This window comes from Melanotaenia boesemani, chromosome 2 (genome assembly GCF_017639745.1).
Source record: "Melanotaenia boesemani isolate fMelBoe1 chromosome 2, fMelBoe1.pri, whole genome shotgun sequence".
In the NCBI taxonomy this organism is placed as follows: Eukaryota; Metazoa; Chordata; class Actinopteri; order Atheriniformes; family Melanotaeniidae; genus Melanotaenia; species Melanotaenia boesemani.
This window is the reverse complement of record NC_055683.1, coordinates 22,414,409-22,428,163: the sequence shown is the minus strand read 5'-3', so window position 1 is coordinate 22,428,163 and position 13,755 is coordinate 22,414,409. Positions and strand designations below refer to the sequence as shown.

Below are 13,755 nucleotides of genomic sequence, written 5' to 3'. Positions count from 1 at the left end.
GCACGAGAGAACAGTAATGTTATGTTACAGTACTTATATAGTGTTGTGTAGCAACTTGTTACATTACTATTAACCGTAATTAAAAAAACACTGAACTTCTACTGCAGTTCCTCTCCTTCAGACACCGGGATGGAACAGTCTGTTGCTAAAGGAGCTGTTCAGGAATGTCACCGTATCATTCAGGTGGAGAGCATTGTCCATCAGAGATGACACCTTGATCATTATTCTCCTCTCACTCACTACCTCCACTGCATCTAAGGAGCAGCCTGGCACAAAGCTGGTTTTCCTCACAAGTTTGTTCAGTCTTCTGTCTACAGTTGCTGCACCAGCAGGCCACTCCATAGAAAATAACTGTTACTGTTAGACATAACATCAAAATTGAGGTGGAGGCACACAAGTCAAAACCAGGCTCTATTCCAAGATGGTTAAATTGAGCCGTGCTCCTCACATTGAACGATGGCGTCTTTGTAATCATGTGCAAGAATGTGAATACGTCAATGGCAATTCCAGAAATAGGCGGAGCCAGTGGGTGGAGCTACCTGGTAAACACACGAGACACTCGGAACTAACTTTTTTTTTTTTTTTTGCAGCCAGAGGATGCGTGGCAGGCATCTCAATGTGTCTCTGAATAAGGTAACACATTTATAATTACTATAAATTAATATATATGTAATGTCCCCATGGGTGACATATTACATAAATACCGGCTACTTTCTTACTTCTTATTTATTTGGACCGTTATCGGAGTGCTTTGATATTCGAAAGCGCTGCATTACAGTTTTATTGATTTTTTATTTTATTTTTATTATTATTATTTATTTATTTTGACGTTTGAGTGCTTTTACCAGGGATGTGTGTTATTCGCGGTCGGCATGTTAGATGATTAAGGCAAACTTTAGCTTCCTGTGTGTGGATGAAACTACGGGTTCATTACATTTAGCTACAGTTCACACTGTATCTTAATTTAGTTGTAGCAAGTGACTACATTAATTTAGTTATTTATTGTATGTTTTAGTATATATTTGTGTTTTTCATCCACTAGAGTCCTGGTTCCAAATGTAATGGACACACTTAAAACGAGGTGCCTTCTGCTCGCCTTGCTGGCTATCTTGTCAGCTTGCGTTGCTGCAGGTGGGTTCATTAAAATGATGCACACTTTACTAAAGCTGTGTATTTTATTGCTTATTCACTTTAATTATTTGTTTGTTTATTCCATTATATCAGTAGGAAGTGGTACATTTAAAGCCACTTTCAGCTGCTTATTTTGTTTGGCAACATATTCTTATGCAACCATCCTGTAGGAAATGTATGTAGGAGCAGATCAGTTATGGTAAAGACACTTTGTCATTTTTTCTGTCCAATATTTCGACTGTCTGCAGGCACATGTTTTAAAAATTGAAGATCATGGCAATTTTATTCAAGGATCATATTTTTTTTTCTGTAGAGAAAGTACTTAATGTGCATCCTATGTTTAGCTTATACTACAAACATAAGCTCTAGCTAATTTGATTAAGGTTTAATCAATGGTCATTAAAACTGGCAGTGAAAGAGCCAGTGATATAAAATTAAAACAAAAGCAGGCCCAACTGAGACTGTACTTTGTTTTTGTTCTTATTCACTCATTAATATCACACTGCTACTTGCATCTTGTGTTTTACTTATGCTGAAAACGTCCTAGCTCACCCTAATTTGATAATGGTTCTACAAGATGACTTTATGCTAAACTATAAAGTAATTTTCAAAGATGTTCTTACTTTCAGATGTGCTGTTTATGTCATTGTCTATATTTTTGGGGAAGTAGTCTCAAAGGAAGAGTACAGTCATTCAGAACTAAACTTTACATTTCCTGTTATTGCCTCGGCCTTTCTGCTTTCTATCGTGTGCAGGTTTTAAACTCATGACTGTTGAAAGTGTGTAGGCCTATGAGAAACAGGTAAAGGTGGCAGGTTTGTGATGAACATAAAAAAGCAACCACATGTTCTTACCAAATCTTATTTTCTTTCATCTTTCTCTTAGGAATCATCTATATTTTTTTAGTCTTTTTGATTTTAACTAATCCATCTTAACTAAAGAAAAATTGCAATGAAAATGGTAAATTGTTTTAATAGATTATATTCAAAGTTAGATCTTTGAAACATTTACCTGACCAAAAAGAGGAAAAAAGTCTGAGTAATATTCTGCTGCAATACCTTTAGCTTTAATTACAACTCACATTCACGGTGGCACGGTCGTTTTTTTTTTAAATAATGCATTGTCACAACATTTATTACTAGTGAGGGCTCTTGTGTTGATGACAGGAAAGTTGAATCACTTAGTAAAAGTTTACTCATGGAAATCCCAAGATTCCCAGATGATTAAAAGCTGGACTCTGTGGTGGAAAATCCATGTGTAAAAAGTGGAACTCATGCCTCCTGGAAGGGTTTGTCATCATTTGAGACAGATTCATCCTGCCATTGCCATTTTGGAACCAGAAGAAGAAAAAAATAATCTACTGGTGGAAAAACTTGGCATATTCTGGTAGTCAGCTGACCTAATTTTTTTTGGGCACATAATGTTGTTGAACATAAACCTGACCAACTAGCTGCCTCACTTATTGTGGCTCAAAGTGATAGCATTGTGAGTTAGACCTTTAGTCACCGGTCAAGGCTTAGATAGTGGTGATCCAGTTTTCTTCTCCTTTCTCCTTTTGAAGTAGTGTGAAAGTCAATGACTCCAAGTTGTGAATTGAGTTTCCAATATTTATAAAACGCTTCAGGGTAGGAGCATTTGGCAATTGCTTTTTTTTTTTTTTTTTAAGTATGCGTCTCTCTGACTGACGTCTTCAGGAAGATTTCCAAGATTTAAGTGAATAAAAATAAAAGGTTTCATAGATCAAGACAAGACCAAAAATCATGGAAATAATCTACAAACGCTAGCCTCCAGCAAGAGAACTGTGAACCACTTAAAATCTCACCATAACATAGAATATGTAATAGAAGATTTATTTTGCCAAAATTGTAGCCATACTTATTCTAAAAGGATCATTTTACCTTCTTTTTCCTCAAAGTTGTCTCTCATAGTTTGTTAATTTTTTTTGTCCATAAATGTAAAATGTTTGATAAATTTGCCAATGATGCCTTTTAGAGTCAAACATGTTTATAAATATGTTGTCTCTGGGTCTACATCTGGGTCAGGAGTCTTTGTGTCCTGCATAGAAAACCTTCAAACCTATAAATAATAGTAAAAATCTTATTTGTTTATCTCATTAAGCTGAAAACCAATCATCAAAACCTAATTAATCCCCAATTTTTTTTATTCTCTTATGGAAATATGTGATTCTTCTCTTGGCCCATTGTCTGACCTTTCAATACTGGGGCTATGAATCCCCATAAATCATATCAGAATTGACAAGTAATATTCTAAGAGGCAAAGCAGAGTCATACCTCCCCCCTCAGGCAGTTTCAGGGGTAAATATCTTACTCTTTCATTAATCCAGATCAACCTTGAAAAATGTTTATACCACTCCCTGAATTGTTTTGCTGACACTTTACTTGAAGTGCTATAAATAAGTACAGGAATCTTGGGAGGACATTCATTGTTACTGCCTGAATTGTACTGCCAAGTTTTAAGGAAGCAAGCCCCCACCTCATCAAATCATGTGCCTTGTCAGCATCAACAAAGAAATCTTGAAACTAAATGTGTATTTTGTGGATTCACAAGTTTTGTAACTGAAGTTAGTGACAAAAATGTTATCAAAGTTTTGGCAAATCTGGCAAAACAGACATGGTTTCTTTTTTTTAATTACAAGTGCAAATGCCATATTCATAGTAAAGCATTGTAGTTTTGAACTCAATAATTAAAAAAAAATCTTGTGCATGTGTTGTAGGAAAAACAGACTGTTCATAGGAGCGAGTCCCACCTCGGTGAATGCAATGGATTGCTGTGAAAAAATGTGAAAGTGTGCCTCGTGAGATTTGAAGCACTATGATCCCTTTTGTTGTTCATGTTTTACCTCTTCAGGTCCCCCTGCTCCCCCTTCTCCTCCCGAGTGCTTTAGAGAATGTGATGAGACAGAATGTTCAGGTGAAATAAAATGCATTTGGGACCCAATACCAGACTCAAAGATCCCCACTAACTACCGCCTGCACTGGGAGACAGCGAATAGCGAGTAAACACACCTCACATATCTCTTGTCTTAGTCATCTGACAGCTTTAATTTGTTTGACTTCTCTCATTCTGTCTTGCCCCTTCATGTCTTTTCTTGCTCTCATCTCCAGGGATGAATACTGGACTGGGAACAGTTCAGATGGGGTAATCCATCGTCACAACATTCCCAGCCACATAGAACTTTGTGTTTGGGTCCAAGCTTGGAACCAGCACGGTTCTGTCAACTCTCAAGAGGTTTTCTTCAACACAGAAGATATCAGTGAGTCAGCCTTTTTTTCATAAATGTAGACACTTGAAACCCAAACAAACAGTTGTAATAGGAGTCTCTGATGCCATCTGAACAATCAGTATTTTACTGTTTTGTTAAAGAAAATATTGCTTTTGACTTGTACCTCCAATAATCTGGAGGATTAATTTTATCTCTGTAAAATTTCTAATCAAAGTTATTGAGTATCTGTTGGATCTCTTTCCCTCCTCCTCTTTAGTAAAGCCACCCCCTCCTACAATCTTATCAAGCTGTCAGGATCCATTAGAAATTAACTGGAGCACCAAATGTGACCATCTCGGGCTGAGTCTTGAAACTTGTGACGTCCGATATCGAACCGAGGAACACCGAGACTGGCTTGAGGTCTTGGTTTCATTTTTTACTTCTGTGTAGCTCTCATTTCTTGCTCTCATTATCAGGACATTTTAACAGATCACATTAACTCTTCATTAAGGAGAAAGTGTTGGATTAATCAATGAGTGAATGAATATTCTAGAAAATATTTAAGCACAAGAAGCTGAATTCTGTTGTTTGACTTTAAATTTGCTGCTTTTTATTTATTTCTCCACAGTACGACGATGGATTATTTGCCACCTATGGAGTCAGCAACCCCCAGCCTGCCACAGTCTATCAGTTTCAAGTTCGCTGTGCCTGCCACATAAGCCTGAAGAGTGACTGGAGTGAAATCTATGGAATAAAAAGTGCAGAGTCAGGTAAGTGTTCATTTTTTGGTACTAGAGAATATATTTGGAACACACTGGGAGATGATTATATTGGGCCGGATTCACTAAAGGTTTGCGTGTGTAAAATATGCGCAAAATATGATAGCACACACAAAAACATTGCAGTTGATTTATTAACCGGGCGAACTTAATAACATCTGTAGAATGGGCACCATTTAGAGCGTTTGCCCTTGAAGTATGTACTATATGCCAGAAAGCGAAAAGTATTGGGAGGAGTAGATACAAACAGATCAACATAGCACTTGCAGTTTGATTTACCAAACATTAAAAGTGATTTCACTGGCTGTTTTTGCATCTGTATTTAGCAGTTATTGTTGCAAGGAGAAGGCTAGACATCTCGCGACGGAAAGACCACATCTTTTCGGATATTTTTGGAATGCCAGAGGCAAAGATTGCTAAAACATTTCACTGTGTCGTTGTGTTTAGAACAGAATAGAATAGAATAGAATATAAATACTTTATTAATCCCTTCAGAGAGCCCTCAGGGAAATTTAGGTACCAGTAGCAATACAACACCAACAGTAAAGCAGGACAAGCACAAGACACAATATATACAGGTACAAAGCAAAATAGAGGCAAATAGAATGCAATAAATATAACAATAATAACAATAAGATAAGTTAATAAAACAATATAAACAACCATTGCACACAGTAGAGGTGGAACAGATTCCCAGTTCACTATTGCACGTACAAGTTATTGCAACTGTTTGTATGGGTTATTGTGCATGTGTTGTATCAGGCGGACTGCACACCTCCCTCTCCCCCCTCCTTCTCCCCCTCCTTTCTAATGCAGAGTTGTACAGTTTGATGGCTCGGGGGACAAAGGAGTCTCTGAGCCGGTTGGTCCTACTCTTGGGGAGGAGCAGCCTGTTACTGGTCAGGCTTCTCTGTGCACTGATGACAGTGTGCGGAGGGTGACTGGCATCATTCACAATAGCCAGTAGTTTTTTTAGTGTTCCCCTCTCTGCCACTGTCACCAGGGAGTCCAGCTTCATGCCAACCACAGAGCCCGCCCGCTTGATGAGTTTTTCCAGCCTGTTAGCACACCTGTTTGTCATGTTACCCCCCCAGCAGACAACAGCATAAAAAAGCGTACTAGCTACCACAGACTGATAGAACATCCACAGGAGTTTCCTGCAGATGTTAAAAGATCTCAGTCTTTGCAGGAAGTACAGAGAGCTTTGGCCCTTCTTGTACAGGTGATCTGTACAGCATGTCCAGTCCAGCTTGTTATCCAGCCACAACCCGAGGTACCTGTAGTTGTCTACAATCTCTACCTTATCGTCCCTGATGGTCACTGGACGTGGTTGTGGGCTGGACTTCCTGAAGTCAATAACCAGCTCCTTAGTCTTTGAGGTGTTAAGCTGGAGATGGTTCATTTGACTCCAGGTGACAAAGTCACTGACCAGATTCCTGTACTCATCCTCTCCATCATCCCTGATACACCCCACGATGGCTGTGTCATCTGCAAACTTCTGGATGTGACACAGCTCTGAGTTGTAACAGAAGTCTGAGGTGTAGAGTGTGAAGAGGAGGGGGGCCAGCACCATCCCCTGGGGTGCTCCTGTGCTGCTAATAACAGTGTCAGATGTGATATCCTTTAGCCTGACGTACTGCGGTCTCTCTGTGAGGTAGTTACCAATCCAGGACACCAAGCAGGGGTCCACCTGCATCTCCCTCAGTTTGTTCAGAAGCATCAGGGGCTGGATTGTGTTGAAGGCACTTGAAAAATCCAAGAAGAGGATCCTCACTGTGCCCCTCCCCTTATCCAGATGAACTTGGACACGGTGTAGGAGGTAGAGAATAGCATCCTCCACACCCACACCTGCGCGATAGGCAAACTATAGGGGGTCCTGGGCCTGTTGCACTTGGGGCTTGAGGAGATTGAGGATGAGCCGCTCCATCGTCTTCATCAGCTGGGATGTAAGTGCCACTGGTCTGTAATCGTTCAGCTCACCAGGGCGGTTTTTCTTTGGAACCGGAATAATACAGGGTGTTTTCCACAGGGTAGGCACTTTTCCCAGCTGTAGACTGTGGTTGAAGACATGCTGGAGTGGTTTAATGCTATGTTATGCAGGATGGGTTGCTGCGCTCTGGGTCTGCTGGCATTGGGAACCTCACCACCACCTGTTCCCCATATTTAATCCCTCTCTTAAGGACATTTATGACCATCGTCAGCCCAGATACAGCACTGACCAGCTGCCGATTTGGCTCTGTAATGCACGCCTATTAGCGCACAAAGTGTGCAGTGCATGCGTAATAAAAGGTGCCAGAGGAGGCACGTTTATGTGATCAGTATGTCTGAAAAGTTTTACTTCATCAGTAAAAACTATTGTGTTGTCACATACCTTGCTCTGCAATCAGCTCTAGAGCCTCTTACCTGGTATTCCAGTCATCTGCTCCTCACAGTAAGTGAACTGGGATCTTAGTAAATCAGGGTCAAAGTCTGCTGTTTGTTGTGAGCTGTGTTAACCATTGAGCTGCAGTAGATCCGATGAAGCTGGAGTCAGCATTTGGTTAGCGTGTCTTAAAATAATTTTTATACTGTAGAGTTATGACAGGAATGAGTATTTGCATAATGTTACAGTTCACAAAATATGTAACTTTGAGCTCTTATATTTCCTCTTTTGTTCTCTCTCATTCTTCTGTTGTACAGCTCCAATTGGAGAGGTGGATGTATGGAGGGACTGCAGTGTGTCCCCCTCAAGCATTGACTGTTTTCTGACCTGGAAGGTAGGTTGGAAAATGAATGCAATGAGCCTCTCTCACTGAAAGCAGATTTATTCCTCACTACCCTGTCCTTCTCTTTTTCCTGTACAGGATCTTTCCATTTCTCAGGCGCGAGGACTTATTCTTGGACATGAAGTGAAAATTTCTTACAATAACAGCTCTGTGACTTTGGTGAATGAGTCAGTAGACGAAACAAGCAGCCTCTTGGTGCATGATGGCTTGATATGGCGGCTCACCACCTCTCTGAAGGATGTGTCTTCAGTCAGTGTGTTAGCCTACAATGCTCTTGGAGCCACCAGTGCTTCTTATCTAGTTGTGCCAGCACCAGGTATCAGTTGCCCAAATTGAAATTGAAAGCTTATTGTCAGAAGCCTCATTTACAAAACATCCTCATGCAACAAAGGTAGCTCCTAACAGGCTCAATTAGAGGACTTTCTACCTTTTTAACCTTTCATATATCAGTTGTAATTAAAGATATTTTGGTTTAAGATTATTTTTCCTTTAGAAATGTAAGCGGTTTCCTAGAAGAGCTGCAGCGAATCCAGAAGATATCTGAGTCACAAAGACTCGAATTATATTTTAATGGCTGTCAGCAGAGATCAAATCTGTTCAGTAAAACATAAAGAACACATCTCATATGACAGCTTGAACTGGAAATGGTAGTGTGCTGCAACCAGAAAATGTCATTTGGCCTTAGACTTTGCACTATGGTGTTGTTCATTTCATGCACACTGAAGCTGAACTGAGTTAACAATTAAAGTTAGAGTTGCTGTTTCAAAATGACTGTTCTCTCAGATGTGCAGCATGTTCATGTGATCTCTTCCCCATTCATGTGGACTGACAAAGCATTTTGTCTCTTGCCAAGGTAAAGAAGCACATGATCAAATAATTCACCTCGAAATGAACGAAGAAAACCTCACGGTATCCTGGGATCCAGCCACACAGTTCTCTGACGACCTGAAACAATACGTGGTGCAATACAAAGCGTGTCCACCTGGCCAAGGATTTGATTGGATCAAAGTGGACAAAAGCCAAACAACGGCTTTTTTTAAAGGTCAGTTTGGTTTAGAAGCATAATTACTAATACACTGATGAGCTATAAGATTTACCACCTTTCTACTAGTGAACTAATTTGCCATCAAAACAGCTGTGACTGATGGTGTTTACCAGGGCGTACCAGGAGGGGTGGGGTTCTGGGGGAATGGATGTGATTCCTACAGGTGCCACTGGATCTAATCAGTGACATTTGAGATATTTTGGAAACCAGTCAAACCTCAGAGTTTTTGTTGTGTGTGTTGAGCCCTTCTTGAGCTGTTCTCCACTAAAGTCCTGCTGGAGAGACTGATACAACAGGGGTTGGTCTGTAAATGTTATGTAGATGGAAAGTGCCAACCCATAGTAGAGTGTTGTTGCACTGGTTTAATGTTATGACTGATCAATGTTTAAACCATTTCTTGATAATGTTGAATTTATGAGAATATATTTTAGGCTTTTGTTGGTTACTTCCAGAGCAGTTATATTATCCTGTTGTGTGTCTCCTCCTGCAGGTCCATTTAAAAAGCACACACAATACCGTGTGTCATTGTTTGCAGTGTTGAGCACCGATAAAGTCCATCAGCTGTCAACGGCTATCGGATACTCTGTTCAAGGAGGTCAGTGTTATTCATGCTCCATCTTCTCAATAGATCTTTTTTTAAAGCTGATTTAGTTCATTTTGACATATTTTCTCTTTCTCTGAGCAGAAGATAAACTCATAATCACCATGTCTTGTTCCCCCTTAGTTCCTTCAAGAGTGTTGTCATTTAAGGTGCTTTCTTATGGTGCTACTGATGCGACTCTGTTTTGGGAGCCTGTTCCTTGCTCACAGCAGAATGGAACTATCTTGTACTACCAAATAGGAGAAGGCATGCAAAAAGGTACAAAACAACAATACCTGGTACAGTATATAAGTACTGATATAAGTATCAGTCAAAAATTGGGACCATCAGTTCTGAAAAAATAGGGGTGTGTTATGTAGAAAAAAGAAAAAAAACAATCAAACTGACAATAGAACAGTAAAACCTCTCCTAACTCAGAGTATGGCTGATTAGAAGTTATACTCATGTCATGTGTTTTTGTTGTTTAAATTGCAGAGAATAGCATATCTCTGCATGCATGCTAAATATGAAGGGTTTTATGTGTATGTATAGATCATATAGGTATCATAGCAAGATAACTTATCAAAATTATATATGAGAAAAGTTGTATGCAGTTTTATGACTGGCCAAAAGATTCTCCATTGCAGTAAGCACTGCTGAAGCTGGGACAAGTAAACCATTCATTATTTTTACATTCAGCAAGATTATAATAGTTGAGAAATAAATATTTTTATCGTTTAAAAATGAGATAATTTCATGATTTTGGATTTTGTAATCCCAAAAACATATTTGAAACGAATAAATAAATACTGCTTATGTGCTACATGTTAGCCTGGGAAGCTTGATCAATTTAAGATTTGTTTTTTAAACTCAAATGTAGATTTGGATTGTATTATCTAACCCCATACATATTGTCTGCCCTAGTTTACAATGTCAGTGTAACCCCACAACATGAAAACAACACTTTCAAGCTATCGGAACTTAATCCAGGCCAGGACTATGAGGTGTGGATCAGAGCTGTGACTGCTGTGGGACCTGGTGCAAAGGTCACCATGAGATTCAAAACAGTGCAACATAAACGCTTTGGTATGACATATACAAATATAAACTTAATGTTGTTTTTGTTGCTGAGTTTTACAAAATTATGGTTGAATTTTGATTATAATAAGACTTTTGTTAATTGATGGTTTATGCCAAACATTTGTTTTTCTCAGAAAACATAGTTCCAGTCCTGATAGTAATTCCCTTCCTGGTTTTCATATGCCTTTTACTTGTTTTGTTCAGGTAACTTCAACTTCAACTTTTCTTTGATATATTTTTAATTTTGCATTGATGAATTCTTTGCTTGGATGCATTAGTAATGAACTTTTAATTAACCTGGAATTGTCTAATGGATCTTTTGCCATTACGTGTCTGTCAAGAGTTTGTCAGGGAGAAAAAGCAAGTCCATTTGTGCCTCAGTGTCTTTATGGCAAAGTACCAGATCCCAGCAACAGCCGCATCTTCAAACAAATGAAGCACCAGGTGAGACCGACTGACACGATAGGACACGTCTGTCTTCTGTAAACCATCCTCCATTAGAATGATTGTTGATCCTGAGTGATGCACTTTATTTCCACTGGTTTATTCTGCTCACAAATACACAGTTTGTTATTCTGTATGAGCAATATGGACAAATAAAAGCCAGTTCTGTGTTTGATCTCTCTGTAGATTAATGAACCCTTGGCTTGGATCTGCATTCCTCTCGCTGAGCCTTTCCCCAAGATCTCTCTGTTGGAATTTGTGGAGACAAATTCCACGACTTTTTACCCTGACGGGTTAACCAGGCTAGTGACAGAAGATGGGTTTTCAGAGGACCATCAAAATGATCAAGGGGAGGATGTTGTCACAGACGAGTGTGACAGGACAGATCACAGATATCAAAGAGAGGAGTACAGCAAGATGGTTGATTCCGATGAGGAGAGAGATGATTGTTGCAGCTCATCAGAGGAAGAGCAGCTCACATCAGGCTATGAAAAGCACTTTATGCCCACTGCCTTTGAAATACTGGAAGATTCTTGACACAAGCAGGGTCATGGACAATCATTTTAACTGTACATATGTTTTTATTTGTTGAAAGACTTCACTGTGTAAATGCAGTATTTTATGTAATTCTGGTTTCTGAAGCTCCTCTATGTAATGACTGAATAAATTAATGATTTATTTTGGTTACAATCTGCATAGCAAAACTTGAATTATGTACAATCAGCTGACTAAAGAATTCTATACATGCTTGCACTAAACAAATTAAGCTCTGTAACTGAAAAAGGAATATGCTGTAGCAAGACAGACTCTGAAACCAGAAAGATTAATCTGCTCAATCCTGCCTCTCCTTCTGATTATGGCCTCAAATCTTTGCAGTTGTTTCATTTGATATATGTTGTCAATATGTTTGAGTTTGTCTCACTGTATTTGTCCTCTTTGTGCTTTTGTTACTTATCCAGTTTCTTATTTCATGTGCCATATGATGAGCCTGATTGTGAGGTTGTAAACCATGAGCTATACTTTAAAAAAAATCAATTATGGGGAAATTTGTCTTTTTTTTGTAATACACATATTTGTAATCCTATGAGGTTTGCAGAGTAACATGATATCAGAATGATCTGCTCAAATATATGATAATGTTCATAGAGCATCTCAGGAAACAAACCTTTTGTTTTGTGTAATATAGTCAAACTGAAAATTAATTTCTAATCCAGGTGCATATGAATTTTCAAGGGTCACAAATTGCTTAATTTAATAAAGGTGCCATCTGAATCCTTGGAACTTAATTCCATATTTGTATCAGTGTTTTTTAAGATTAGATCTTTTATTATTATGAAGCCACTATCGATTGATGTGATATAAGGTACTTTTTTAAGTGATCCACGTCAACACTTTTTGCTTACTTAAATTTTTATATTATACTTAGATTTTATATTTTGACAAACAACATTTAATTAGAAATACATACTGCTGTCATGATTAAATAAACTATTATTAATAATATCACAAAAAGGAAGGAAATGTATGTTTGGTCAAATATTTCTTGTAACAGCACTACTAGACAATCAGTCTTACTCCATCAGAAATCCTGTTCATTTCCCTTTCGATTGTTGCCACATTTATAATAAAAATGAATTTTCACAATCTCCAGTCAACAAATTATGTCTGATTCTGATTTGTGGGATGAGCAGCAGAGCTGAGCATGTGGGTTTTGCCCATGACTAACTTCTCTGCCAATGCCAAACAGCTTATTCTGATATTGACTCTTGTTGGGTGTTGTTTATTGGATTGGATGATGGAAGTGTGAAGATTTAACAATTTCTTCATTTAACAAAGCATGTAGAAGAACCTTTACACAGGTGCAACAGTCTGCAGTCTCCTCCTCGCACTGGTCACCAGCATGGTCAACTGCTGTGGGATGGCTGGGATCAGTCTTCATCCAACTTTGTTGCAAGTCAGCGAGTCACTCTGACACGAACAACACACCTAAGTGTTCAGTGGAGTTGAGGTCAAGACTGCAGGCAGGTCGTTCCATTCTCTCCATTCAAAACTGGAGGTACTCTCTAATAACCCCCCACTCTGTGGGAGCAAAAGTTGCCATCTTGGAAGACAGAGTTTGGTCCCAGACTGTGGAGAAATGGGATTGTCACTGGTTGTAGAATCTCAACTTGATATCTCTCACCATTAAGACTATCTAATAATGGCAAACCTTGTTTTACTGGTGAGTGAGATGCTGCTCCACATCATCTCATTGCTGCCACCAAACGTTGTTATATACTGTTAACCTAATGGTGGTACTAGAAGTTTAAAATAAGTCAATAACAGAATACACTATTTGGCACTGACAGAGATGATTTGGCAAATTTTCATGGGCACAGCTCACATACTCATTTCTGCTGCTCATCCCACATATACAATCTCCTTAAATAAACCGTTCTAAAAGCAAGATTTATTCCACACTTTCTTTCTTTCTTTCTTTCTTTCTTTCTTTCTTTCTTTCTTTCTTTCTTTCTTTCTTTCTTTCTTTGCCAAGTTTATAATTAAATGACAGCACTACTCTGCTGAAAGAGAATGGTGTTCTGTGTACCTTGCAGATAAAATACAACCATGTTACACATGCAAGTCAACTCTCAAGTATTTGAGAGCAAAATCACTTATTTAATTTTTACTTTTAAAGTTATTATTGAAACCATTTGTAAATGTGTACA

At 38.7% G+C, this 13,755-nt stretch overlaps 1 protein-coding gene across 1 annotated transcript; it reads left to right on the top strand.

Annotated features, from left to right (window-relative positions):
- The first annotated feature begins 558 nt into the window (after window positions 1–558).
- il12rb2l (interleukin 12 receptor, beta 2a, like) lies at window positions 559–12,093 on the top strand. Its single transcript, XM_041975911.1, has 15 exons — window positions 559–633; window positions 1,043–1,131; window positions 4,000–4,147; window positions 4,257–4,405; window positions 4,632–4,774; window positions 4,983–5,124; window positions 7,813–7,889; window positions 7,977–8,214; window positions 8,752–8,940; window positions 9,434–9,538; window positions 9,668–9,802; window positions 10,448–10,609; window positions 10,738–10,807; window positions 10,945–11,047; window positions 11,234–12,093. Exons 2-15 carry the CDS (start codon window positions 1,062–1,064, stop codon window positions 11,582–11,584), a joined length of 2,082 nt encoding a protein of 693 aa, XP_041831845.1. The 5' UTR covers window positions 559–633; window positions 1,043–1,061; the 3' UTR covers window positions 11,585–12,093.
- The last annotated feature ends 1,662 nt before the right edge of the window (window positions 12,094–13,755 follow it).